Genomic DNA, 25,762 nt, shown 5'->3' with positions numbered 1-25,762 from the left:
TCTCATTCTCCTTTGATCAACAGGAGGTAATTATGAACTTTCCTGAATATTTTAAAAGGTTCAGTCTATAGTTGTGGGATAGATAGATGAGATAGATAGATAGATAGATAGATAGATAGATAGATAGATAGATAGATAGGTAGGTAGATAAATTATCTAAATAATGCAATAGTACAACTGTTTTTTTAAAAATATGATTGTCTAAAGGAGATACAGACCATCCATTCCTTTAGATGTGCTTAATTTTATGTCTTGAGCAAGCCAGCATATCACAGACTATCAGGTCACCTGAAACACATTATATTGATGTCCTCTTAGTTACTTCTCCCAAGTTGCTCTTTAGTAATGTGTCATAAGTCTGCATTAAGGACACAATTTTTAAAAACAACTGTTTTCCACAACCGGTTTGCTTTTACCACCTAGATGCAGTGAATCATAATCAACTGTGTTGGCCTCTTTGTGTTTGTCAATAGAAAGCTCAGTCAAATTTTCGGCCATCATCTGGCAGTTGTACAGGTTTTTGTATTCATTGTCCTTATGTTTTAATCTTACCCTATCCCTGCCTTTATGCTATTTCTCTACTCCTTTTACTCTTATTTCTCTTTTATCCTACTATAAGGTATATATGTCATCTTAAATGCTTTTTTCAATGAATGATATGAATAAATAACTATTAAACAAGCAAATGTAACTCTACTACTATATTTTTACTTAATATGATATTATTGAAGTTTTCACTATTAGAGATATAATTTTTAGCCCCATTTTTTTTACATTTTATAAATATATGTTTTCTAGTAAATAGGTTATAGCATTCTTTATTATTAGGATTCCTAAAGTACTTTTGTCTTGATAATATAGGTCTTCCTTCGTTTACCTTTTTGTAGGAAAGTTTTTGACAATTTATGATTCTGTTAATAGATATAAATTGTTGCTCCCCCAAACATTGAAATCTGACTAATTGAAGGCATCTTATTTTCAGTAACCAACATCTTCCTTTTTCACTGTGCAGATTAATCCTCCACCTTAGTTAACCTTATAAGTGGATTCACAGGCTTTCCCATCAGTGTGACTTTTTAAATTTTCTCTCTGGAATAGAAATAAAATAATAGATGCCATTCACTTTCAGTAATGCCCAAAGGATATAGTTGAGATTCTTTGGGATGTAATTCCCATCCATTGCTACTTTAACAAGATCCAAGTAATAATTCTCACAATGATTTTAAAATGCTTGGGGAAAAAAGAGACCTTTATGGCCCTATAATTAACTTTAAAATGTTGCTTAGAACCAGTATACAAAGCAAAGACGTGGGAATAATATGTACTTGCCAAGTTTTGTAACACTTTAAAGTTATTTGTGAAATAACTTTGCATCCATTGCAATATCTCATACCCCAGGACTGCAACTATTTACAAACCCATAAGTAAGTTTAATTCCAGAGAGGAAAATTTAATTCCTTGAGCAATACTGAAATATTTCACCCTGTGAGTCTTCTAGACAGTTGCAGAAAAATGAAGATTATTTCACACAAAAATTTGTACATGAATGTTTAGAGCAGCTTTATTTATAATAGCCAAGAAACTGAAAACAGCCCAGATATCCTTTGAGAAGGGAATGATTAAACTGTGGTACATCCATATCATGGAACACTACTCAGCAATAAAAGGGAACAAAATATTGATTCACACAGAAACCTGGATATATCTCCAGAGAATTAAGCTGAATGAAAAAAAGCCAATCCCATGAGATTATATACTGTATGATTCCATTTATATAACATTCTTCAAATGACCAAGTTATAGAAATGAAGAACAGATTAGTGGTTGCCAGGAGTTAAGGAGGGGCTGGAAGGGAAACATGAGTGATCTTTGTGGTGATGGAAATGTTCTGTACCTTAACTGTAGCATGTTAATATCCTGGTTGTCATTGTACTATGGTTTTACAAGGTGTTCCTGTTGAGGAGAATCATAAAAGGGACACAGAATCCATTTGTGTTATTTCTTACAACTGCATATGAATTTAAAATTTTCTCAAAATAAAAAGTGTAATTATAAATGAATGAATCCAGAAAATGAAGTGCAAATCCTCTATGGAGAAAGTGGTAAAACTTCATTGAGATATTAAAGATGATCTAAATAAATGGTAAGATATATCACATTCATTGATTACAAGATTGAGCATTGTAAATATATCAGTTCTCCCTGAATTGGCCTATAGAGGCTTTAGTACGATTCCAAATCATTAAGTGATTGGGGCAATCTATAATGGCTGCTTTACCACCTTGTCCTTCCTCCACTTCCTCCTTCTATTAGCTGCACAGCAAAGGTCTGTGCTTTTGAAAGTCTGACAAAGCAATATAAAATGATGCTGTGGATACAGAGGTTCATATGATTCACCTGTGTATTCAGAACAACAGTAGCACTTTGCTTTGTAAATTCACAAGTTCTTACTGCTGTGATCTTCTGTATGCTTCCATTTCCTTTATTTCAAAATGGGAACCATCATCAAAATAGTGCAAAAACCATAGAAAACGTCTATGAATCTATGTTTTATTATATCTTAATAGCATTCAATAAGCATCAGTTTTCTGGTGAATTCTGTTCTGGACAGTTTTTTATACAACAAACATCTATTAAGCCTCAGCTATGATTTCTGGAATAAAAAGTTTTGAGGCATTACCCCCAAAAGATTTGGAGATAAGACAAGGTATCTTTCATACATGAAATGACTAGTTAAGCAAAGCAAGTATATGATAATATAGTATACACTATATACAAAATACTGAAGTATGAAGAAAGGAAGTAGTTAATATGGGGTAAAGTTAATCAAAGAAAGCTTATTAGAGGAAGTAAATACTGAACTGAATCTTTTTTGTTGTTGTTGTTTTTTGGCTGCGTTGGGTCTCTGTTGCTGCACGCGGGCTTTCTCTAGTTGCAGCGAGCAGGGGCTACTCTTCGTTGTGGCACGCAGGCTTCTCATTGCAGTGGCTTCTCTTGTTGTGGAGCACGGGCTCTAGGCACACAGCCTTAGTTGCTCCACGGCACGTGGGGTCTTCCCGGACCAGGGCTCGAACTCGTGTCCCCTGCATTGGCAGGTGGATTCTTAACCACTGCGCCACCAGGGAAGTCCCTGAACTGAATCTTAAAGCAATTAGACATATATCTTCTGAAAATTTTTAGTATTATAATGCTTATTAACCAATTTATAAATATTAATTATATTTCAGCAAAATGTCTGTGTAGCTGTGGCCTATCACAGCCGCTCTGGACTTCAGATTTCTCACTTGTGAAATGAAACCATTAGATGAAATTTTATCTCGGGTCCTTTCCACGTCTTTGCTATCTTATATTTGATATGTTTCTATCTGCATCTAAATTTGAACCAAGTATCTGAACTGCATTTTGGGAATACAAGCTCTTGAACAGTTAAAGTTTGACTGTCTGAGAGTTCTCAGTTCTGACACTCTCCTAAACATCTTGATGCTACTAAATTGTATTTACTAGATAAGCACAGCATTTTAGCTAAACATATCTGGAAGATACTTTGAGTATTTGTCAGTGCTTATCACCTAGTTGCTAATGGACTGTGGATCACCTGCATCTACCTCATCAGTTCGTTGGAGAGAGCAAGAAAAACACTCTACTTCCTTCAGTTTCAGTTATAGAGAATCCAACTGTTATTATATTCCCATTTTAGAGGAATTTATTTCTTAACTCTAAAAGCTAGCATGCACTTCAACATAGGGTACATTTATCCATCTCTGTTGAAGATTAGTAAAGTTTGACCTCTGCCTTCAAAAACTTTACAGTGGTAATCAATCTCTTCTCTGACTGGACTTCAGAATCACCAGAGTCACAGATGCCCAGACCCTGAGATTTTGGAAAGGTTTAAAAATTGTCAATTGACCTGGGCCTGGGAGAATAGGGGATACTTATAGAAGAACAGTTGAGGGATTAAACCCAGAAAAGAAGGCTAGATGCAGGGAATGGAGGGCTTTAAACCACATGGAGGAATTTCTACTTAATTTGAAAGATTATGGAGACCATTGGATATGTTTGAGCAGAGAAAGAGGTCTATGACGCAAATGATACTTAGGATTTTTGTCTGGTGGCAGAGTACGAGATAGAAGAGAAGAGGTTGAAGGCAATGAAACAAGTTAGCAGGAAGTTTCTGGATTCTAAATGGTAGGTCATTAAATCTAGAGTGGTGACAGGGGAATGGAAAGCAAAAAAGAGACTGGAAAACCTTTGCTGAGGTGCAGTTGTCGGGATTTGGTAACTGATTGGATCAGGAGTCGGCAAACAAGCGAAAACAAAAGTCAAGGATGACTGAGAGGCTTTGAGCTGGAGAAGCAAAGAGAATAGTTTGTCTATTTATAGAAATGAAGACAGTGGAAAGGCCTGCCTAGAGAGTAAGTCCACCAGTTACCTCTGGACGGCTTGCAGAAATGGAACGCTGACAGCACAGTCCCCATCCTAGTACCTTCCCATCACACACACCCGTCCTAAGGGCGAGAACCCAGAGGTTTCAGCACATATAACAAGAGCAGAATTATTAGGAAAATCCTGCTTCTAGTTCAAGTCCATTTTTTAATTTACTACTTAGAAATATTATTTTATTAGGCTGTCTTTCTTACTGCATATCGCTATTGCCTACTACTATTACTCACTTTATGTGAACCAGCAGTAGGTGGGTTTTACACTCTGAAGTGTGCAGGAGAAGAATGAGCCCCAGAGAATGATCTAGAGGTGGGAGGAGTTGATAAATGCAATCAGGGAGGGTTAAATCCATCATTCCAACTCCCCATAATCCATTCACCATTTACCAACCAGTGTACTCTTTAAATGCAAGTCAGATTATATTCCTTCTTCACTGAAACTCTGCAGACAGCTCTTCCATTGTGCTTGGAATAAAATTAAAACCTTTCACTGTGCCCTGAGAGACCTCACATGGCTGGGAGGCTGCCCACCTCTCTGAATCATCTCCCACTTTCCCCCTCACCCTCCATGCTCCAGGTGCTTTCCTGTTCCTTGACTATGACCAGCTCTTTGCTCCTCAGACCCCCTCCCTCTCCTTGTTCTTCCAGAACTCTGCCTGCAGCACCCTCTCCAGACCTTCACCTGGCTCCCTCTTTCCACTCTGGTCTCAGGTCAGAAGCATCCACCCAGTCTAAACTGACGACCATCTCTTCTCCTCTTCATTCTCTTCACATCCCTCTACTGTGTTTTTTTCACAGTGCTTCTGACTCTCTGAAATCATCATGTTCATCGGTTTACCTGTTTGTTGCCTGTCATCCCCACTAGCACATATGCTACAAGGAGCAGAGTTTTTATACAGCTTGCTCACCACCACATCCCCAGCCCAAAGAAATAGTGCCTGGCATACAATAAATACATGTATGAATGTATAAATTAATCACTCACAGGACCTCTGGAAAAACTGCCCACAAAATATTTCCTTTAGAATAGAATCCACAATTGAGCGAGGAGGACCACAGACGATTCAGATATTTGAAGTAGCAAATGATTTTGTTTTGTTTTGAAATAAGGAAAGTATTTTGCATTCCATTCTATCTCACCCCTCCCTCTCTCTGTCTTTCTCATTCTCTCTCTCCCTTCCTCCCCACCTCTCTCTTACACACACACACACACACACACACACACACACACACACACACACACACGAAGTCATAAGCTTATGGCAGCCATAAGCCATAGGTACCTAGCTAGGAACACAGAGAATCTGGAAGAAAAGGGAAGCGTGACAAACTATCTAGAAAGCTGCACCAGCCCTCTCGGACAGTGTTATTTTAGAATGGGGCCCAGTAAAGCTCTTCACTGATTGTGTTGGGAATAATGGGATCAGAAACCTTTACTTATGGAAATAACTATTTTATGATTCTTTGCATTCCTTGTGTAGAGCCCTGTGCTCTTACCATCCTTTGTCAAAGTTACTTTTGAAAATGACGAAGGGAAAGGAAAAAGAGAACTTTTGCCCGCACCTGGGCTCAAATTTTAAAGGGAAACAGTATCCCTGGAGGCCAGGCTTTGTGACAACACTAAGAGAAGTATGTGAGACAAGAATTAAAACCAAAGAAAACACTTCTGCTGCCAGCTCTCTGGGTTTGAAAGGCAATTCAAGCAATTACAATGTGTCCATTTTTTATTGGTTAGGAGAGGTTTATTAGAGAGGTCTGCCGGGTTCAGTGTCAGAGACCCACAGCTACTGCAGGCTCTCTACTCTGCCTAAGAATAAGTTTACTTCCCAAAGTTGTCTCCTTGAGTCTTAAGCTGCCCAGTGCCCCAAACCGCCCCACTCCCCTTTCATAGATGAGAGATATAGAAAAGAAGCTGGAGGAAAAGACAGGCTTTCCCAGAAACTGCCCGTGATGCAGAAGTTTCTACCACTGCTTTTATGTCTTTGTTTCAGCCTCCTATCTCTGGTCAAGCTCGACGACTTGCCTTTAGGGTCTCAACACAATCTCGGCTTTACAGATTTGCAGCAGTGTTAGCAATGGAAAGAGACTTGCTTGTATCTTACACAGGTGGTTTAACCAGGCCAGGCAGCACGTTTACTGAGCTGCTCCTGGAGTCTCCCTCAGCGAACAACCCACTTCGTTTACTATCCTCCCCGCCCCCGAAACCCCCATCCTCACCTCCCGCCGTGTGACGGAGTCTCACTCACACTGGTGCCTTCTAACTAGGAGAGTCTCCATTAGGACCCCTTCTCTGTTCAAATATTGGTAAATGTATTCTTTTTTAATGGTGTTCTTCTTAGAAGCTCTAGAATTCATTTTTAAATGAATTTTAGTAGTAATATATATTTTCTTTCTTTTTAGAAGGCACATTATTTTTCTGTGCTCTAGTATTTCCCTAATTCTTTATATCTTTCTAAAAATAACTGCTGGTGAGCTCATAAGTTCATTAGTTAATCCCACTGGGACTCAATAATGCATATTACAGACCTCCTGATTTTTATATATTAGATTTTCTCAAGAATTCCCTTACCTGTTATTCTCAACATAGCTATATTGACAGGGTCTTCATTACTTCCTAATTGCCCATATTTCTTTTTCTTGTTAAAGATCAATTTTTAAAATCAAGCCTTGTCAGTTTGAAAGTATCATAGATATGTTATCCTGTTAATGTGTTTCATATCTTTCTAGGTTTTTTTCTTTCCCCCTTTATCATAGGAAACGTATAAAATTTACTCATTACCTTTTTCTTTAAAAACAAATTCTTTTCCAGGGGAGGGGGGTGTCAGTGAGAGGGTGGGGGCCCACACTAGTTTTTCCCCCTGAAATAAAGATTTTAAAATGATATTTCATATTCAAAGGTGACTTTGTGAACAGTTATATCCCCTATTCTAAACCAGACCCTAACATGTAAATTATGCATAGATTGTTGAAATTATTCCATGACCTTTTGGTCTAGGACCATGTAAAATAAGGTGACCAGCAATCATTAGAATAGTGAGTGGCTGACCAAGAAATACTTCTAAATTATCTTTTCAGTGAGCCCTTACTCAGACTGTCCATCATATTATAGTAGTAAGCGTTACCTCTGGAAAATCTGATTGTGTATGTGTAATATCATTTGAAGAATGATTATTTGCTTTCCCAGAGAATTCTTCACTTTATTAAAAGATTCTTTAAAGAAGTAGATAACCCACTTCTTCCTTTAAAAATATTCTATTTACAGAAATTATATTTACGTACAACTTTTTAAGACATCTACTGTAGAAAATGAGGTACAGCTTCAGAGCAGTCTACATCTACCAAAGTAAACATCAGGGTTTTGGCTGCTAACTCAGTAGCATATTTTGGCATAGTTTTTGCCAAAAAAAAAAAAAAATCCAAGCACTAAGATCAAGTGAAGAGGAGTGTGGACAAGGCAGACTTGTAAGAAACACTTGGATTAAAGTCATCACAGGAAGAAGTAAGGGGAATAGACAAGACAGAAGATATAGCAATGTTTTCTTCTCTCTTATCCTATTCTTTGAGCATTCTGCTGTCAGTGCTATTTCCAACCATTTTTTGTTTAATTTGTAAACGCTGTTACATAAATGTAGCCTCCTTCTTTCTCAGTTCCATTACAAGACACTTTTTCTTAAATATATAGTCTTTTGGGAAAACATATGACACATTTTAGCAATTTGATCTTCCTCATATGATTTATAGTTTCATCCTTTATACTTAAAGTTTCTAATCTTTTTGAACATTTGTGCTATCACTACCTCTTTGAAATTTGCTGTAGTTCATTTTTAAAAACAATTGATAGATAAAGAATAAATATTCAGTGTAGTATTTTAATTGGAAGATCCCCTGTCCACTACCTTTTGGTTATTTCACAGTGAATAACATCGTTGACAAAAATGCCAAGATCTTCTCCAACCACGATTATTTTTAATCTATGAAACAGAATTTCCTTATAAATTAAATAGTTTTTATAGTAGTGACATTTATTGTTGATGTGATCTGTTTAATATGACTGTAGTCAGAAGGGAAGTTGGGTCCGTTATTCTTCCAGAAATTTGTGGAAGAAACATTAATTAAGAGAAGTAAAAGGCATTTCTACTCTGTATAAGGATAAAAGAGCTAGCTATAAGTAGGGTTCAGATTATAGATAAATTAATCTCTAATGTAATAAAAAAGAATTAACTATTCATTTTTATTTAAGCTAACCCTTATCATCTAAAAACATACTATTTTAATAAATATTGGACTTCCCTGGTGGTCCAGTGGCTAAGACTCCGTGTTCCCAATGCAGGGGGTCCTAGTTCAATCCCTGGTCAGGGAACTAGATCCCACATGCCGCAACTAAGACTCAGCACAGCCAAATAAATAAATAAAATTTTTTTAATAAAAAATAAATATTACACCGTGCTTTTACTATCCTGAAATAAATTCTAGAGATAACATAATTCACCTACTTACAAGATTGCTAACTATTGTATTCCTCTAGTTAACATATGAAGGAAATAAAAGAAAAATAACTCATAGTAAGAGTAATATATATATCAATATTTAAAGTGCTCAGGAAAATCTGCATGGGTGCTGTGTATAGAATCACCAGGAATTCCACATCTACAAATGCAGGCTGGTGCAGGTGTGCTTATTGGTGGCTCAAGTACTGTGGGCAACAAGGCCATCAGTGATGAGATTTTCTCATATGGCAGTCCATTCTTGGTAATATTCTGAACAACATAAAGTACAAAATTCCTTCAGTTTACATGGTAGCTGGATTCCTGGAAAATTCCGTGTGTATTAAAATCATGCCAAAAGTACTGTGAGATTACTTGTTAAACAGATCTAAATTCTAAGCCCATATAATCATAAACAGGTTTTTCAACTACATGAGTAGCTGGTGAAACATTTGAAAACCATGTGTAATGCAGAACAGTTCTTCATGTGCTGTAATGCCCTGCAAATTGAAGGATGTCCACCTCCCTGGCCTTCTCCCACTAAATGCCAATAGCTCCTCCCAATTGTCCCGACTTCCAGAAACTTTCCTACAAATTTCCAAAATGCTCCAGAGGCCACTACCATGCCCATTAAGAACCACTGATTATGACTGAGCAAAGGCAATTTTTTGTAATAAAGAACTGAGATCGTGCACATTTATTTTGCCCCAAAGGTGAATTATCCAGTAAGAACAAGCCTGCCAATCCAAGAGGATACAAAAATCATTCCCTGAGAACATGGCAGATAATTAACCTGGGAAAACCCTTTATTTCCTACATTGTGGAAACAACTTAGATTAGGGAAATGGGGGTTTGAAAAGTAGAAAAAAGATCACAGTCCCTAAGAAGAGGAGCTTTTGATAAGGGTAAAGTTGTGGCAGAGGAAAGACCAGGTCCTGACTATAAAACCATGTTTATCTCCTTCAAATACAAAAACATAGTTAGTGCTAAATGGACTAGTTTCCATGTTACCTACACATAATTGCAGGTTATTAATAAATGGCTGCTTTTTTAGTTAGCCTAAACTTTCCCCTTTTATATCATTTTATGAATAGATAATGTAATGGCCTAGTGTTTCCATCCTGATGGAAGAAATTCCCCTAAAGTTGTATATCTTTTAAGTATTCGAAAGCTGCTGTCAAATGTTTCCATTCTCTTATCATTGCTATGGGCGGATAGTCATATTAATTTGTGAATATTTTCATTGAACTTTGGCCCCGAGTTTTCAAAAATGGTCTCCAAACATGTTCTTGAAATGTGTATACGCAGCCCCAGATGGACATGCAACTACCTTCCAAATGCTGTTTTAAAATTATTAAAAATCTACTTTCAGTAATTTAGAAAAGAAAGCCATTTTTGTATAAGATATTTATGTTACCACTCCTTAGTTTAGGGAGGATTCTCCCTCTCCCATTCCATTCTCTATAATTCAGTTTCTAACCCACCTTGCTTATTAATTTACTCCTAGCAATTTCCCTTCCTCTGACAGAGCACACACTCTCATTATTTATACTCTTAAGTTGCAAGGGTAAATATTGAGAGCCAGTGCAAGTCCTCAGTTATCTCAGGGACTTTGGTCTTTTCAGCCCAGGACTAATCAAGCAGAGAGTCATCATAAGCTAAAACTAAAAAGCCTTTGTAGTGATTTTATCACCTGGGAAATTTGTCCATCCTTCAGAAAGATTGTCACCAGGAAAGAAAAAAATAAAAGTTAAAATTGCTTCAGACCATTGACTCCTTAGGTCCCTCTAGATTCATACATTGAATTGGTTTTCAGGGGGTGGGAGGAATTATGAGAAGAGCTCCCTGAGAAAGCTTAGAAATTGATCATAGCCTTGGTAATACTAGGAAGTGTAAGTGTGATCACTATGGAGGAAATGCCAAATGAGCCTGGAAGCCTGGGAAATGAGAAGGAAAAGAGACGATTAACACCTTTTTTTTTTCCTATTGTGTTTGGGGATGGGTGTTTCCATGTAGTATGCATCTGAGAAGAGTCAATACCATTGACTTTAAAATATTTTTTCATTATAAGTGCTATTAGTAATTATTATTGAAATGAAACTGGAGTTACAAGCACTATAGAAAACAGGGATGGGCATTTCATAAACCTATCCAGAAACTGGGCTCCCTTCTAAATATACCCACACAATATTATTTAAAGTAGGTATGTCTGAGCTTATCTAGAACTGCTCACAAACTTCTTTTGTGTTTGGAGAATACAGATGCCTCCAAATTCAAAGGAAGTCTTTAAGACTGTTATCTGAATACGTCAGTGAAAATTATATACTAACAATAAATATCTGGATATTACATATATTTTTAAAGAACTTGAATTTTTACACATCTATTGATAAAGGCAGGCATTTGTATAATTTTTTCCCGAGAATTCTATTGACTTGTCAAAATCCAGTCAGGCACTTTAGGATTTGCCAGGATAAACCTGCACTCATCTCTTTCTTCCACTGACTAACATTGAATTTTGCCCAAACTGAGTAAGCAAATAGAAAAAGGACCTCATGTTTTAGTCTGAACACAGTAGTGTTGGGGGATGTAACTCAAGGATATGACTTCAGTACTGGATCTTGTTCCAAATGCAGGTTCATTAGGCCAGTCTGCAGAGGAGAGGAGGATAGAGAGCATCCTTCTGAGGGCACCTGTTAAAAGAGGGGTTCTCTAGTAAGGCCAGCTCCCACAGCTAAGTCACATGCACAGACTATAGCTTTCTGCTCTCTGGTCGAGGCAGCCATAGCATCCTTATTGTTGTAACTCCCAGATTGTGATACTGTCACAAAACTGTTGCTAGGCAACAAATGTGGTTACCAGGTCTCAGCGAATAGCTGAAGGGGAAAGCAAAGTGTTGCACCATTGTAGAGTAACCATAGCAATGACCTACTATTACAGACTAAAGAATTATCATTAACAATGTTAAAGTATCAGACAGAGGCCCCGAATCCAGAGACTTCCAGACAGTGTCTCTCTGCATAATTGAGTGATCTAGGAAGAGATTTAAACCGTTTAAAATCTATTCACTCATTATTTCTACGGGAGAGTCTTTGTTATTATTATTTTTATTTTTTAATTTAAAAAGTGTTCCGTTATAAAACTATTAGTTAAATGATATAAGCTCTCACAGGGAGTCAAAAACAGATTCATGTCCTCATCTGTTCTTACGTCTACATCAGTGTTATTTTTTACCTGTCTTAAAACTGAAGATTTTATTTGAAAAATCTGTACATTAGTGTTAAATTGAAGCCACAGAAAGAAGCTGTAGTAAAATAAAATAACTCCATAAATTGACAACCTGCATTTTGTGAGTTGAATTCCTCCTGACAAAATAGGAGGCCTAGATGCTCTTTCAGTAGTCACTGCTTTGAAACATTTTTTTTTTTTTTTTAGCTTTTCTAAGACTGTCCCCTAAAACCCGTTTAAAAAAAAAAAAAGTAGGCTCCTAGGACACTAAAATCCAACTTGTTTCTTTCTCTTGGGAAGCAAAGAAACGTGGGTGCTCTGCGGAGGGTGCAAAAGCCGGATTCCGAGCGCAGGGGAAACCAATCCCCGCGCGCGCCCAGCCTGGGGAAGTGGGTGGTTTCGAGGCGGGAGAGGGAGTGGCCCTTCCCGCCCAGCGCCTCGATTGGCCCGGAGGGGCTGGGGCCCCGGGGGCCGCCGGCCGCGCCTCGGGCGACCGCGGGGAAGGACCGGCCGCGGCCGCGCGTCGGGGACGTGCTAGGGGCTCAGGCCGGAGGCGGCGGAGTTCCGGGATCGCCACCCCGAGCGCCGCCAGCGGAGACGCGGAGTCGGTGGGCCGCAGCCTCCCTCCAAGCCCTGGGGGCCACGTGAACCCTCAGGTACAGGTGTGGTCCCTAGGGGTCGCGCGCCCTGGAGGGGTGGGGGCTGGGCTCCGAGGGCGGGGCGGGGCGCGCCGCAGAGGGCGCGGGCTCGAGGACAGAGAACCGGCGGCCTGGGCCTCGGCAGAGCCCGGCTGTCCTGTCCCACCTGCGCCGGCAGCACGAGAGGCCACCTCGTAACTGAATCTGTGCATTTTGCAGGCACGGACCGTCACGAGCTAACTTCCTGGAAGAGCTTCCCGTCTATTTTCAAGTTCTTTACCGAAGCCTCTGAGGCAAAGACCAGTTCCCTGAAGCCGACTCTGACGCGGCGCTCCCACCGAATAAGGCACGAAGAGCTGTAAGAGGAGAGCGAGCGAGACGGGGGAGGGGAAGCCGAGGAAGCACACTCGAGCATATGCATCCACACGTCTCCCCACCGCCTGTTGTCGGCGAGCAGACTCCCAGCCCCTCATTAGATTGTTTTCTTCCTAGAGCACAGGGTCGTGATATATACATCTAAATAGCGTTTTGCATTATTTCTAGATGAGTGCAACTGTCAAAGCAATATGGGTTCACTGGTCGTGCTTCCTGCGGACTGTGCTCGGGCTTCGCGCTGCCCGTCAGCGCGCAGATTAAGGCCGACAGCGCCCTGCCCGGCGCGGCCGGCGCGCCTCTAATTGCCCCGATGGAGCCCGCGCCGGTGCTGCGGGGCGAGGGGCGTCTGCGCGGTCCTACCGCCCGCAGCCACGTAGCCGCCGCTCCGCTCCTCTCCCCCGGCCCCCTTCCCCCTGATTCATGTCCATTTTTTGTTCCCCCGCGAACCGAACCGAAGGAAACTTTTATTCTAGAATTAAAACTCCCGTTTTAAGCAGTTTTTTCCCTAAGGGCGTCTATGTCTTTTTTTTTTTTTTAAGGAAGTCCCCCGCCTCCCAGGCCAAATTTAAATTCATAACGTGAATTCCGTGATGTACTGTGTAGTTTGGGGAGGGCAAATTGTTCTCTCCCTAACGATCTATTTTCATTTCGAGACCAGAAGAAAAACTGCATTAAAAAAATCTATAAAGTACCCAATCCACGTTATCGCTGAAAACCTTGCCAATTGAATACGAGACTTTACACAAGTCTCTAATTTCAGAAGAGATTGTTTAAACCAAAACATAATGATGAGCAAATCTTTTAAGTACATGTGGGAAAGGTTTCATTTTCAAGGGAATTTCCAACTTTATCATTAGAATTTACTTTTTAAAATATATAAGGTGTGTTGGGTAGCACTGTAATTTAGATAGCATACTTAAGTTTTGTTTAAATCTTAATGTGGAGGAAGTTTGTTGTTGTTAATCCTAAGTAGAGTGGTCTATTCTGAGCTTTCATAGAGTTAGACCTTTTTAGGGAAAGTATTTTTTATCGTCGTAAGGAAAAAAATCTGTGCGCTTGAACCTTTTCCTTCTGAAAGGCTTAGTGGGGCTAAAATGATTCTTTTAGTTTTCTGCTTCAACAGGAAGGGAAAGACCTGGTGTGAAAGACTTTTCTCCTCTCAATCCAATGGTATAATTCGTAGTAGTCCACCTCCTCTGTAAGGTTTTGCCTTACAGTTTCAACAATTAAGTATTTTAACCCAGCTAGGATCTGGCCAACTCTGTGAAATATGAGGTAAAATAAGTTAAGATTTTGCTGACTTTTAAATTCACATGTTAAATCTTAACATTATTACTTTTTAAATTACTTGTAGAATTTAATTACCTAGTGAAGATTCTGCTTCTAATAAGTGAGGATCTGAAGATCTGAATTTCGTATTTTTTCATCCTTTTTTAAAGTATACGCAACAATGTGCCTGCCTTATTTGAGGACACGATAAAATGTACCCAAAATAACTTAGAACTGTTTGACTCCTCAGAAAAATAACTTAAAATAACCACGTCATGGATAAAATGTTTTTATACTAGGAACCGATTTCAGCAAGTTTTAAAACTGGTAGTATCTGTGTTTGGTACACAAATGCATTAATTAGTTCTCATAATTTTAATGATGGTAAATTAAGGTGATCTTTCTTTCAGTAATCTTATATGCATATCTTTCGATGTTATTTTAGCAGAAACAACAGAGGAGGAAAAAGCAAAATGTCATTTTATCCAATTCCTTGGGTGGCTTAAAATGTGTAACCCCAGCAATGTCGAGCATGTTGCTCTGCAGTCTTTTCTGTTTTAGAAGTAATAGTGAACTGTGTAAAATAATGGTACCTTCCACGGAGAGGATTTGAGAATTGATGTGGATTGAATATATTTTTTCCAAGTGTTATGAATTGTGTGCTGTTTTCAGAATATGAAAATGTTCACAAGAAACTAATTTTATTGCATTTTTAAAATCACTTGTACAGTACTCAATTTGTGAAGCTTCTGCAGCTGAATTAGAGCAAATATGCTCAAGTTATAAACCAGATCACTCCTATTTCTTCTCTTCAGTTTTCTCACCCCTCTTTTTTAAAAAACCTTCACTTGTAACTAGAGTACATCACTGCTTAGTTGCCTTTAATACTTTAAAACTACTGGGTTGTTAGGCCTTGTTTAACTATCTATAGAGAGCTATCTGCAAACTTAAGTTGTGTAAATGTAATTTCTACTTGTGGATCTGCGCTCTTGCAACCCAGAGGGAACTAGGCAACCCGTCCCAGACCTCCAACTGATTACTGATAAGATTCCTTGTAATGTAGAATCTTTTAACCTGTTGATTATGGGTTTGTTCGTATAAATATAATATTATTTTCACCTCAGTTTTCCTGGAATAACAACAGTCAGTTGGTAGTAGCCTGCCTGCTTGGACGAGAAAAGGGTTAACAATGTTTCTGCTCTGCTCTCCCATTTTGGTTTCTTTAAGACAAGTTTTCAGGAGAGTAGAGGTTTAAAGTTAGGAAGTGGGCTTTTCTTTTTCTTTTTTTTTTTGAATTATATAATGAGTTCTTAGAGGAAGTGGAATGGGAAGCAAGGAGTTGTTGATCAATCTAAGGTTCAGAATAGAACTGTTAAAACTTAAAAGCCAGATACTGGCTTTGGAGCTTTCTAAAGGTACTTAACTATACAGCCGTTAAAAGTTTTCATGGATATTTGAAGGCGGGGGGTGGGGGGGGAGAGATCTTCTTGTATTAACTGTTCTTTTCTCAAGTTTCTGCCTTGTGCTTCAACTTGGATTGCATTATTGTTTATACCAAAAGAAAAGGAAACTAAAGCACAGGAGTTTCCTATATATTATATATTTCTGTTTACTATTTTAAAATAAAAACAATTTTCCCAATATCCGGTGACTTATTATTCTTGTTCAGAAGCTCATTTAATCACTCACAGAGGTCAATAAAAGCAGAAACTTAATAAGAATGATGGGACAGCATTTATCAATATTTTAAACCTTATAGTTATTTATTATTACTATTATTGTTGCTGTAAGGTAATATCTTAACTTCAGTTGAGTCAGTATTTACCTTGGAACTTTCACAAAGCTTTTTAAAAGATATTTGTTTTTAAGACCTAAAATATCTCCTTAGCTACAAGGAAATTCGAACCCGTTGTTAAACTATCATTTTATAAAATATACTTTACTATATACGGTAAACAATTGTGTTTTCCAAAAGGACTCTGTTGAGGTTAAATTGCTCCCAAATCCCTATATAGGTCCTTGATGTAGTACATCTAATCTGAAAATACCTTGTTTATGTTTATTTCACAGCTTTTCCTTCTTTAAAACCTGTAACTTTTTTGAGAGAGTGTGGGTGACAAAATATGTTAACTGTATTATCAGTGCTAATAAATTAGATTTTTTCATTTTTCTCTGGATTATCTGGGGTTGCAGTCCAGACACATGTGTGTCTCCGGTTGGAATCATAGTTTGTAACTGTAGACTGACAGGTTCCTTTTGGTGTCTGTAATCCTGGTTCATTTAAGAAAGATTACTATTACAGAAAGGCTAAAATTTTCTCAAAAATTTTCCCTATGCCTTTGTAGAGGAAAAATGTCTTTAAATAAATGTGATATAGTCTCATTTTTGAAATATGGGTGGCAAAAAAAGGATAATAGTAGTGGTTATTTTATGATTACTTATTAGGAGGTATAATAATATAAAATAAAAGACTCCAGGAGGTACTCCCTTTCAAAAATTGAATACTTTCCTTCCTTCCTTCCTTCCTTGTATAGTGTGACTGAGTGGGAGTCTCTTGAATTGTTCGTCTTCCTTTTATCTAATATTCTATTAATCTCCAAAAAGATCAGTTTGAGTCTGGGAAAGGGTTTTTAATCAACACTTCACAGAGCTTAAAGCTACCCTACCTAAAGCGTTAGCTTTGTTAGGCGGTTTTAGATTTAAAGCATTGCAACTGTCATGCACTGTACTAAAAGTAAAGAATGTACACCAAGTGGAAGATGTTGAAAAGAGGGAAATAGCACAAAGTCGATTAACAGAGATTCGAGAATAGAAGTAGCCATCAAAGCATTCCAGCGTTTATCTCGAAATCTATGTAGGATTAAAAAAAAAAGGCAACAATGATAGTTTTAAACCTCACACTTAGGAGAGATGAATGTTGATTTAATTGATTCATTTGGATCGATGTTTTTAAAGTTTCACACCACTGATCTTTCATGTAGTGATGTCTTTAGCAGTCAGTGGTCTGACATGAGCCTTCTCAGATTTCATCAGTGGGACTCTCCATGACATCTGAAATTATGCAACAGCCTTCGCAATGGTAACTTTGGAATTGGGAGACCTTGATGCCAAAGAGCATGGTTACATTGAAGAACTCTTGTTAATTCTTAGCACAAAGGTTTTAGAGGAGTGGTAATTATAAATGAACCTTAAAGGTTAAAGTAACCAAATATTATGGAGTGGGCTTTAACTGCTAGATAGGAGAGAATCGTACTGAAAGTTTGACCATTAAGTGGATATCATGCAGTGACCAGTCTTTTCCCCTTGAATGGAAAAAAGCTTGAAAATGGAAATTTGACTTAATCCATGAGGCCTTCCAGGCAACTTTTCCCAGTCCTTTGCCTTGAGATTTGTGAAAAACCTTTCACTATATTCTTTGTATTGTTGGAGTTGAGTTCTATTTGAAACATGTTTCTAGAAAAGAAATCTAGAGAGGTCCTGCATCTTTCTTTCCAGATCATTCCACTTTTTCTTCCTTGGCTAATACATTGGGTAATATGGGAGACTGTCATAGGTAAAATAATGTTGAACTGTACTTTGTAGCCAGCCTGCAGTACCAATACAAAGAATCTGAAATGAAAAGACAACCAACACCCCAAGAATGATATGTCTCTTTTTAAAGTTTACAATTTGAATAATGAACTTGGATAGAAACTTGGCAGGAAAACAAACCATGGCACCATCACATCACCAACCATTTTCACTTTTCTGTCCAATTTCAGAGTGCATGTGTTTGTGAGTATTTCACTAGATCAGTGACAGCTCTTTATTTGCATAATTATATGCTCTGGTCTGAAGAGAAAACTAACCCCCAAATTTCATGGGTCACCAAACTGCAACAATCAATGTTTTATCACATATGCTAAGCAAAATCTAAGAAGCTATATGAAGTTTCTTGGGGAGTTTTTACTCCTCAGAAAATTAAAGCGTTTTCCTCTCCTGAATAGATTCAAAATCTTTCCAAGTTCTTTGTAACTGAATTCTGTTTGAAGGCAAAACTAGAGATTAACATGTAGATCTGGATCTTAGTCTCACTAGCATTACTTCAAAGTGGCTTAAGAAGAGCAGCATTTTTGGAACACTAAACTTTTAAATTCTAAGTACTGTCCTTCATGCTATCAGGAAAAAAATTATTGGCCAAATTATGATTAGCCAAAATGAAGCCCAAATTAACTACAATTGAATATGAAGTTCATTTCCTTCTATGAAATACTCAGGGTTTTTTTTTAAAGACCTAATAGGAAAATATGTATATATGTATATATGCATAGATGTCTGTATGTATGTGTACACACATGCATACACATATCCATCCATGGGGTACATATGGCCATTCCACCAGGATAGACAACATATACAGTATGTGTATGTCTTTTCAGTGCTGGTAACATAGTAGGTACTCCGTATATGTTGGTCACCAGGATTGTTTGTAAACTTATTTTCTTTTAAATAAATTTTTCATGTTCAAATTCTGCAAGGCTTTGTAATAAATATTTTTGAATGCCTCAAGTTCATTTGCATCTGTAAATTATCTGTATGTAATGTGTATCAGTGTTTAAGGTTGGCTTTATTTCATTAAAGAAAAATTGATTCAAACTGTTGGTGTTTTTAGTTTATAGGCAATCTGCCAGACTTGAAATAAACTAGAACATAGAGACACATGCAGAGAGTGACTCTTCATTATGGAGTTATTAAAAATCCTGGAAAATGTGCTTTTACCTAGCCTCTTAAGGAATATACTAAGTGCATGATTTAATTCTACTGCAAAAGGACTTAGGTCTGTATTTCATTTAAAAGCATATAGTACAATGTGTTTTATTTAAAGCGATCTGTTAGTAAAAATATATTGACAGTTTCTTTGTCAGGTAATTTACTGTCATAAGAAAAACATTAGAAAAAAGGAAACATTGAGCTAAAAAATTTAAGAATTGCATGGTTTTGAAGTATTTTATTCTCTGTCTTGGAGAGGGAGGAGAGGTCTCTAGGTCAGGCATCAGAAATTTTCTAAAATGTTCCTATTATTTCAAGCAAAAGAGAAACCAGTCTCTCCCAAGTTCTTAACTAAAGTTGAATTACAAGTGGAAGACACTTTCTTTCTCTTCTAGTGCAAAAACTTAAACATCTGCTTATCAGGAGCACTGTCCACAATCATCACACCTCACCTTGTTGCTGTCCTTCCAAAATGTTCACCTAGTTATACTCCCTCTGCACCACCCCATCATCTACCTCCCCAATAACTGGTGCTTGCTGTCTTGGATTCCTCTGGGTGAAAATTCCTCAAAACTGAATCTGTAAAAACAAATAAATAAATACAAGTTTAGCTTTTTTGTCAAACATAATGAGTTAGTAAGCAAATGAGTTAATGTTGCTGTCTGACTAAGCATTAAAGAGTGAAAAAGAGTAGAACCCTTCTAGGTTACAATTTAAAGATTTTTAAGTTGGGGACCTATGTGCCTCTGAGATCAATTTGCATTTTATTTTTAATGTATAAACTCTTAAAAGGAAAATAATAGACAGTACATATACCTAATTACTTTTTTTTTTCTCTATTTGACCTTTGTGGGGACCTTGCTATGAGTTTCAGATAGAGTTCTCGGTTTTCTCTTCTGCCTGAGACACAGAAAAATCTGTTATTTCCTATAGAATTCCACACATGAGGTGATTGACCCTATAGCTGAAAGGGCTTTCTCTTTCTATCATTTTCATTTCTTTTTGCTCGAGTACCACCTAATCCCATTGTGCCTGAAAAAGGTATCTATGATCCAGTTCATCTTCATGTACCTCCAAATAATTTTCCAAAGGCTTGTTTACTTCTTTGTCTTATTTTAACTATAATTACATAAAATGGCTTTTTTCCAGTAAATGTTCCCACCTTCTCTGGGTCCCTAGATAATCAGAATTTATCAACTGATGAAATATTGATGGTTTGTTGTAGTGGTTTTGGTTTGGGGGTTTTGTGGGGGGTTTTGTGTGGGTGGTTTTCTTTTGTTTGGTTTTGGTTTTGGTTTTTTGCTTTGCCTCAATACATTACTTAATATCATCCCCTGGAATAGCCAGATCTAAAAATAACCCTAGCACAGGGTGTCACAATTTGGCTTTCATACAGTTTCAAAGGAAAACCATTAAAAATGCATTGATCTCACAAATATTGATCTAGTGCTTGATATCAAATATCAGATGAGATGCTGTCAGTTGCTGCGGATCATTGTGTCAGCTGTTTGAATTCTTGTCCCTTTCCTTCTTCATTGTCACATGGATTCAAGTTGCTAAGGCTAAGATTTTTCATGGTTAACATAATTAAGATAAATTGTTTTCCTGTTTTTCTGGGTTGACAAAACATAGTAATATTCTACCTGAAATTTTGTCACATAATTTCACATATATATACACACACATAAACTTTTTGCAAAACAAAACAAAACATGTATTTTACACATATGTAAAAACCTATATATGTTTTCTCTCTCCCTCTCCTCCCCACCTCTTTTAACAAAAGTGTGATTTACTTCCTAGGTAAGCTATGTTTCTATTTAGTTCTTTATCCTAATTTTGAAATACTTTCTATTTGCATCTTGCTTGCTTTCTGGGCACCTGTCCTTTAAGAAATCAAATCTGTTTTAAGAGAATGCAGTTGTTACAGTACCATTTTGGAACTTAAAATGAAATCAACCATTTCAAATTCACACACACACACACACACACACACAATAGATAAATTGCTCCTTTTATTTTTGCTAACAAAAAAATATAACTGCAGTATTTGGCCAGCGTGAAGTTTAGAAATTTATTTAAATGAAATTGGATCTATATATTTTTAATACTTTCTCGATAAACTCATCATCTAACAGGCTAAGTCATGCTGTGCTTTTATACGGTATCAAACCTGGAAATAGCTAAGTGCCTTTGGATACGTTTAAGTCTCAAATCACCTTTTTTCTTTCCGCCTTCCTCTTTACTTGGTACATCAAGAATTGATTATTACATTACTTTGAAATATTGGAACACTTTAAGGAGGAAACCGTCCTGTAATGACCGGTTACCGCTGCTGTCTGACTCAGCAGTGCAGGCTGAGAAATAGGGGAGAACCCTCGTAGAGTGCTGTTTAAATTGTACATCCATATGCGTATTTTCCACATTCATGGGAAGAAAATCAAATCCCAGCCGCAGGAGTGCTCGGTTTCTCTTCCCCCTTTTACACCTGAGCTCGGTTTGGGTGCAGCGAAATGAAGCGAAATGAAGCCGCGTTCTTCCCAGCACCATGGACAGCACCCAGCGCGCCCCCTTCCCTCTCCCCTCCGCCAGAACCCCGAAGTTCCGGCGCTCGCCTGATTGCTCTCTCCGACCACCCCCTCACCATAGGAAACTCGCGCTCGAAATCTTAGGATCTGAGCCCAAAGCGACAACGGGTTTAAAAAGTATACAGTTTGTGGGTGCAGAGTCTTGCTTGCTCCGTGCCCAGTGTTAACTAGAGTGCCACAGATTTGACACACCGTTTGCCTGCTCCCCGAATTTGCATCTACTTTATAATGAAAGCAGCGCCACTCTCAGTCATTTTCGTGGCAGAAGTCTTATCCACAACTTTTCTTTGGCCAACTTCTCACAACCACCCCTTAGCTGGCCAGAGCTGTACCGGCACCGGTTTAAGAGCTCTGTACTGTGAGCCCATTCTCCCTGGGCTGGTGATCTCTGTCGCGAGAGACCTGTGGACCAAGAGCTGTACATTCAGACCCACTGGGCCCTCGGTCCCACGGCTCTGTCCGTGGCTGGAGCCGTCTCACCCGGGTGCGCCCAGGTACTGGTTAATTACCGCCCGGTAGCAGGTGGCTGTGCAGCGGGCGCACGGCCGGCGGCGCGCTAAAGAGCTTGACAGAAACTTATCTGACAGCACTAAAAGGGGGCGCGTCGTCTGGCTCAGTACCCACCACCACCTCTTTTCCTACTTTCAGACCTCGACTCCAAGCTCCAGATTTCGGCATGTCTCCCTCTTTGGCTCTCCTTTTTACTGTCGGGTTAAGCAAAATACAATAAAGGAAGATCACTTTCGTGTGGTGTCTTTTTCATTGCATGATCTCCCTAGCAACCTTTAAGTCACCACTCTGAAGACAAGACTAGTTTTTAAAGATTTCAAATTGCGCCTTCCTTTATTGAAACTTGCCTCACTTGTTGGACTTGAAGTGAAATCTCTTCCCTCCCTCTGGAACCCTGTTCTAATCATCTACTCTCTTGAACCGACTTTGAGGACCAAAGTATTACATTTAGAGCAGGCAAGACGGCCAAAAACAAATTTCTATTAAAATATCGATTGTACAAAAATCGTTTCAAATCAGCTTAATCCAAACTTTACCAGAAAGGGCCAGGAAAGTGAAAAAGGGAGAGCATTCTGGTATCTTACAGTAAGAAGTTTCTTTCCTCTAAAATAGCCTCGACAAACCGATTACAAAATTGCTTTTGTATAGTAACATGAATTACAATGCCTTTCAGGATAAAATGATTCTTTATTTAGCATAGTATTACAATGACAAATTTCTGTGACTTCCTCAGCTTAGTGGCAATTCAGCTTCAAAACACTCTATTTTTCTATCCCGTAAGACATACAAATATTTTATTAAATATTTCATAGGTTAACAATTCAGTCTGTTTTCTCACACAGCGCTGCTTACACAAAATTTTTGCCCCCTTTTTAGTGTGCCAAGTCACTGCTGAGTTATCCCCAAAGATAATTTTTTCTCATAGTTTGGTCACTCTTGTGGTCTCAAGAGTCGTTTTGCCCAAATTCTAAGACAAGTCCGTGCTACAAGAGAAACTCGGCCACACCGGGAGCTATTTTAACTAGCTGCACGACCCTCCTATGAAAACCAGGGAAATGCATTGTGGCAGCTGAAGTGTGCAGGGTAACAAAGGGGACCTGTTGAATAATGGTAACTTGGAAACTCGCATATTCTAGACTGGGGATCCACCTCCCAGTTGTGAAACTACAACTGAAATATCTCCATAATGTTTGAATGTCTTTGGTTGGTGTATTTTTACGGAATTTATTCTATGAACTGGGTTTCCATCTTTGGATAAGTGAATATTTCATTCTTACCTTCCAGAGGTTCAGGAACAAGAAAGAGAATCAGGTGTGGAGAAGGACATGGAACTTTCCTCTGTTGGTGTGGGGAACTTGTGGAGATTTGGGTGGAATAGAGAGCAGTTATTGAACTCCTGGGTGCCTAGCATTTGTTCCTTCAATCTGGTTTTTTGGGAAGCTCTTTCCTTCACTGGCGATTTCCCTTATGACCCGCGGACAGGGTGGCTAAGATCTCTATTTAATTAATCAGGAATTTCTTTTTTTTTTTAAAGTGTATTCTTGACAGAGTTTCAGAATGATGTTTCCGGGTTATTCTATGTTAATCAGAAACTCCCAGACCTGGGTGGATATTTCAGGACCACTTTGTCAGAAAAAAACTGTGGCGAAAAGAAGTGCAAGAAAACTTGATTTTCTTGTTTTCAAAAGACAAATCAATGAAAACACTGAGTGATACTTATTAGGTCCCCCTGAAAAGGAGGTTCTCCAGTGATGTTTGCTCACCACCTGCATGTGTTCGATGAAACTTTAAACCATTTTACAGCATACATGGCCATTCCCCCCGCAACACACACCTTATCCCAGCTTTTTCTTTAATTCCAACCCCACTCTTCTAGAGGGTTGTTTCTGTCCTATCCACTTTTTTCCTCCTTCAAAGTCTTTTAAAATAAGTCTCCTGTCTCTTGCCCATTTGTCAATGTCAAATATACACTGCCTATTTAGTTAAAGTGTGTATTTCATATGTTATAAAAGAATAGCCTTCTTTATTTGGTTTCTTGGAAATCAATAATCTCTTAAACACTTTCCAAGACCCCTTGGGGAAGGGAGAAATGTAAACAATAACTATCAAACTTCAACATGACAATATTGGTTAAAACCTGCAGGATGATCATGCAAGTTCGAGTAGGTAATAGGGAATGTCTTCCTATCCCGAGATAGGAAGGGACCCAAGGTATCTGATGCCAGGCTCCATCCTCTGCAACTTGCCCAGGGAGCTAGCCATCTTGGAGAATCGGGAGTTGATTCTAACCTAGCTTACAAGACATCTTAATAGCCAGACTGGTCTACAAATGACTGAGCTGGGAGATGGCTCTATGACCACAGGGATGTTGCAAAATACATTTACCCCCATTAAAAGAAACATCATGATTTCTGTCTTTCCTGACATAATTAAAGGGTTGGGTAACACTCTCTTATTTTGTCTCATGCTGTGAAAAATATCATCTACGCCTCTGGTGAATAAAACTTTAAAGAAACTTTAAAATAAATCCAGCAGTTTAATTTCTGCTTTTTGAAGTTAGGCTGTATGTGAAGAACTAGAAAAAGCATTAGAGCAACTGAGTCACACATTAGCTATCTAGCAGTTTAACATTAGAGAAGAGAATACACCTGGTTTTCAACTTACCCAACTTTTAAAACTAGATATGTTCCCGGAAAATAATACCTGATTGGATTAAATTTGCAGGAGATTATAAACTAAGCTCTCAAGAAGGTAATAAAATATATGAAATCTCTTGAGTAAATGGTTAGGAGAGATTTAGAAGCGTTTGAGGATCTGGTGATCCATTGGAAGCAGAGCTGACTCAAATTTGAATTTTCATGATCAACTTTCAACCCTGAGAAAACGAGAGCCATTTGCCTAACTTAATCTGGAACATATGTTTGCACCAGTAGCAGGTTTTTTGGTTTGTGGCTGGGGCCGATCAAGTTGTAAATTTTCCGCTTTAGGTTTTCAGCGCCTGCTAGTTTCAGCCTAACACCTAAAGAGAGACCGCGGGGTTCTCCACCAAAGCAGCCAAGGTTTGACAAAAGGTTTCCAAACCACCCAGCTCTGAGTGTTATTGATTTTCCTAAAGATGGAACATTTCTATACAAATTAGCTCTCTAAATCCTAAAAGCAAGTAGCAAGTTAAACTCTCTTTTGTTAAAATGTTTGTAAAATATCTACATAGAAGTTTTTTTTTTTTTTTCCATTTTCTTCCTCACCTGCAACCTTTTCTTTAAGGGACGCACAATGGTTTGAGAGCGATGGGTGCTGTGAAAGTGACATCTTCATTCGACAAAACAACATACAGGTCCTTTTGGCTCATCTTAATTTTTTTCCATCAGAAACTTAGAACTATTGGTTTTGTCTCTTTGTGCTTCAACACAAAGAAGTGTTTTTTTAAAAAGTGTTTTGAATATCTGAGAAGAATCACCTAGTGATTAAAATAAATATACATT

General features: G+C 38.2%; 1 protein-coding gene across 5 annotated transcripts in view; it reads left to right on the top strand.

Annotated features, from left to right (window-relative positions):
* Window positions 1-25,762, top strand: part of ARB2A (ARB2 cotranscriptional regulator A) — a 436,918-nt gene that overhangs the window by 396,800 nt on the left and 14,356 nt on the right. For 2 of the 5 annotated variants that reach the window (XM_060093158.1, XM_060093157.1), the window contains one exon: window positions 13,009-19,031. The exons of 1 other annotated variant lie outside the window; for it this stretch is intronic. In XM_060093158.1, the coding sequence (XP_059949141.1) occupies window positions 13,009-13,151 (143 nt within the window). In that variant the 3' untranslated portion in view covers window positions 13,152-19,031. Of the gene's footprint in view, window positions 1-13,008; window positions 19,032-25,762 lie in introns of those variants that run through there. 2 more of the 5 variants (XM_060093156.1, XM_060093154.1) reach the window with 1 other exon arrangement.

This window comes from Mesoplodon densirostris, chromosome 3 (assembly GCF_025265405.1).
Source record: "Mesoplodon densirostris isolate mMesDen1 chromosome 3, mMesDen1 primary haplotype, whole genome shotgun sequence".
NCBI classification, from domain to species: Eukaryota; Metazoa; Chordata; class Mammalia; order Artiodactyla; family Ziphiidae; genus Mesoplodon; species Mesoplodon densirostris.
The sequence above is the reverse complement of the archived record's forward strand: the minus strand, read 5'-3'. Positions and strand labels throughout refer to the sequence as shown.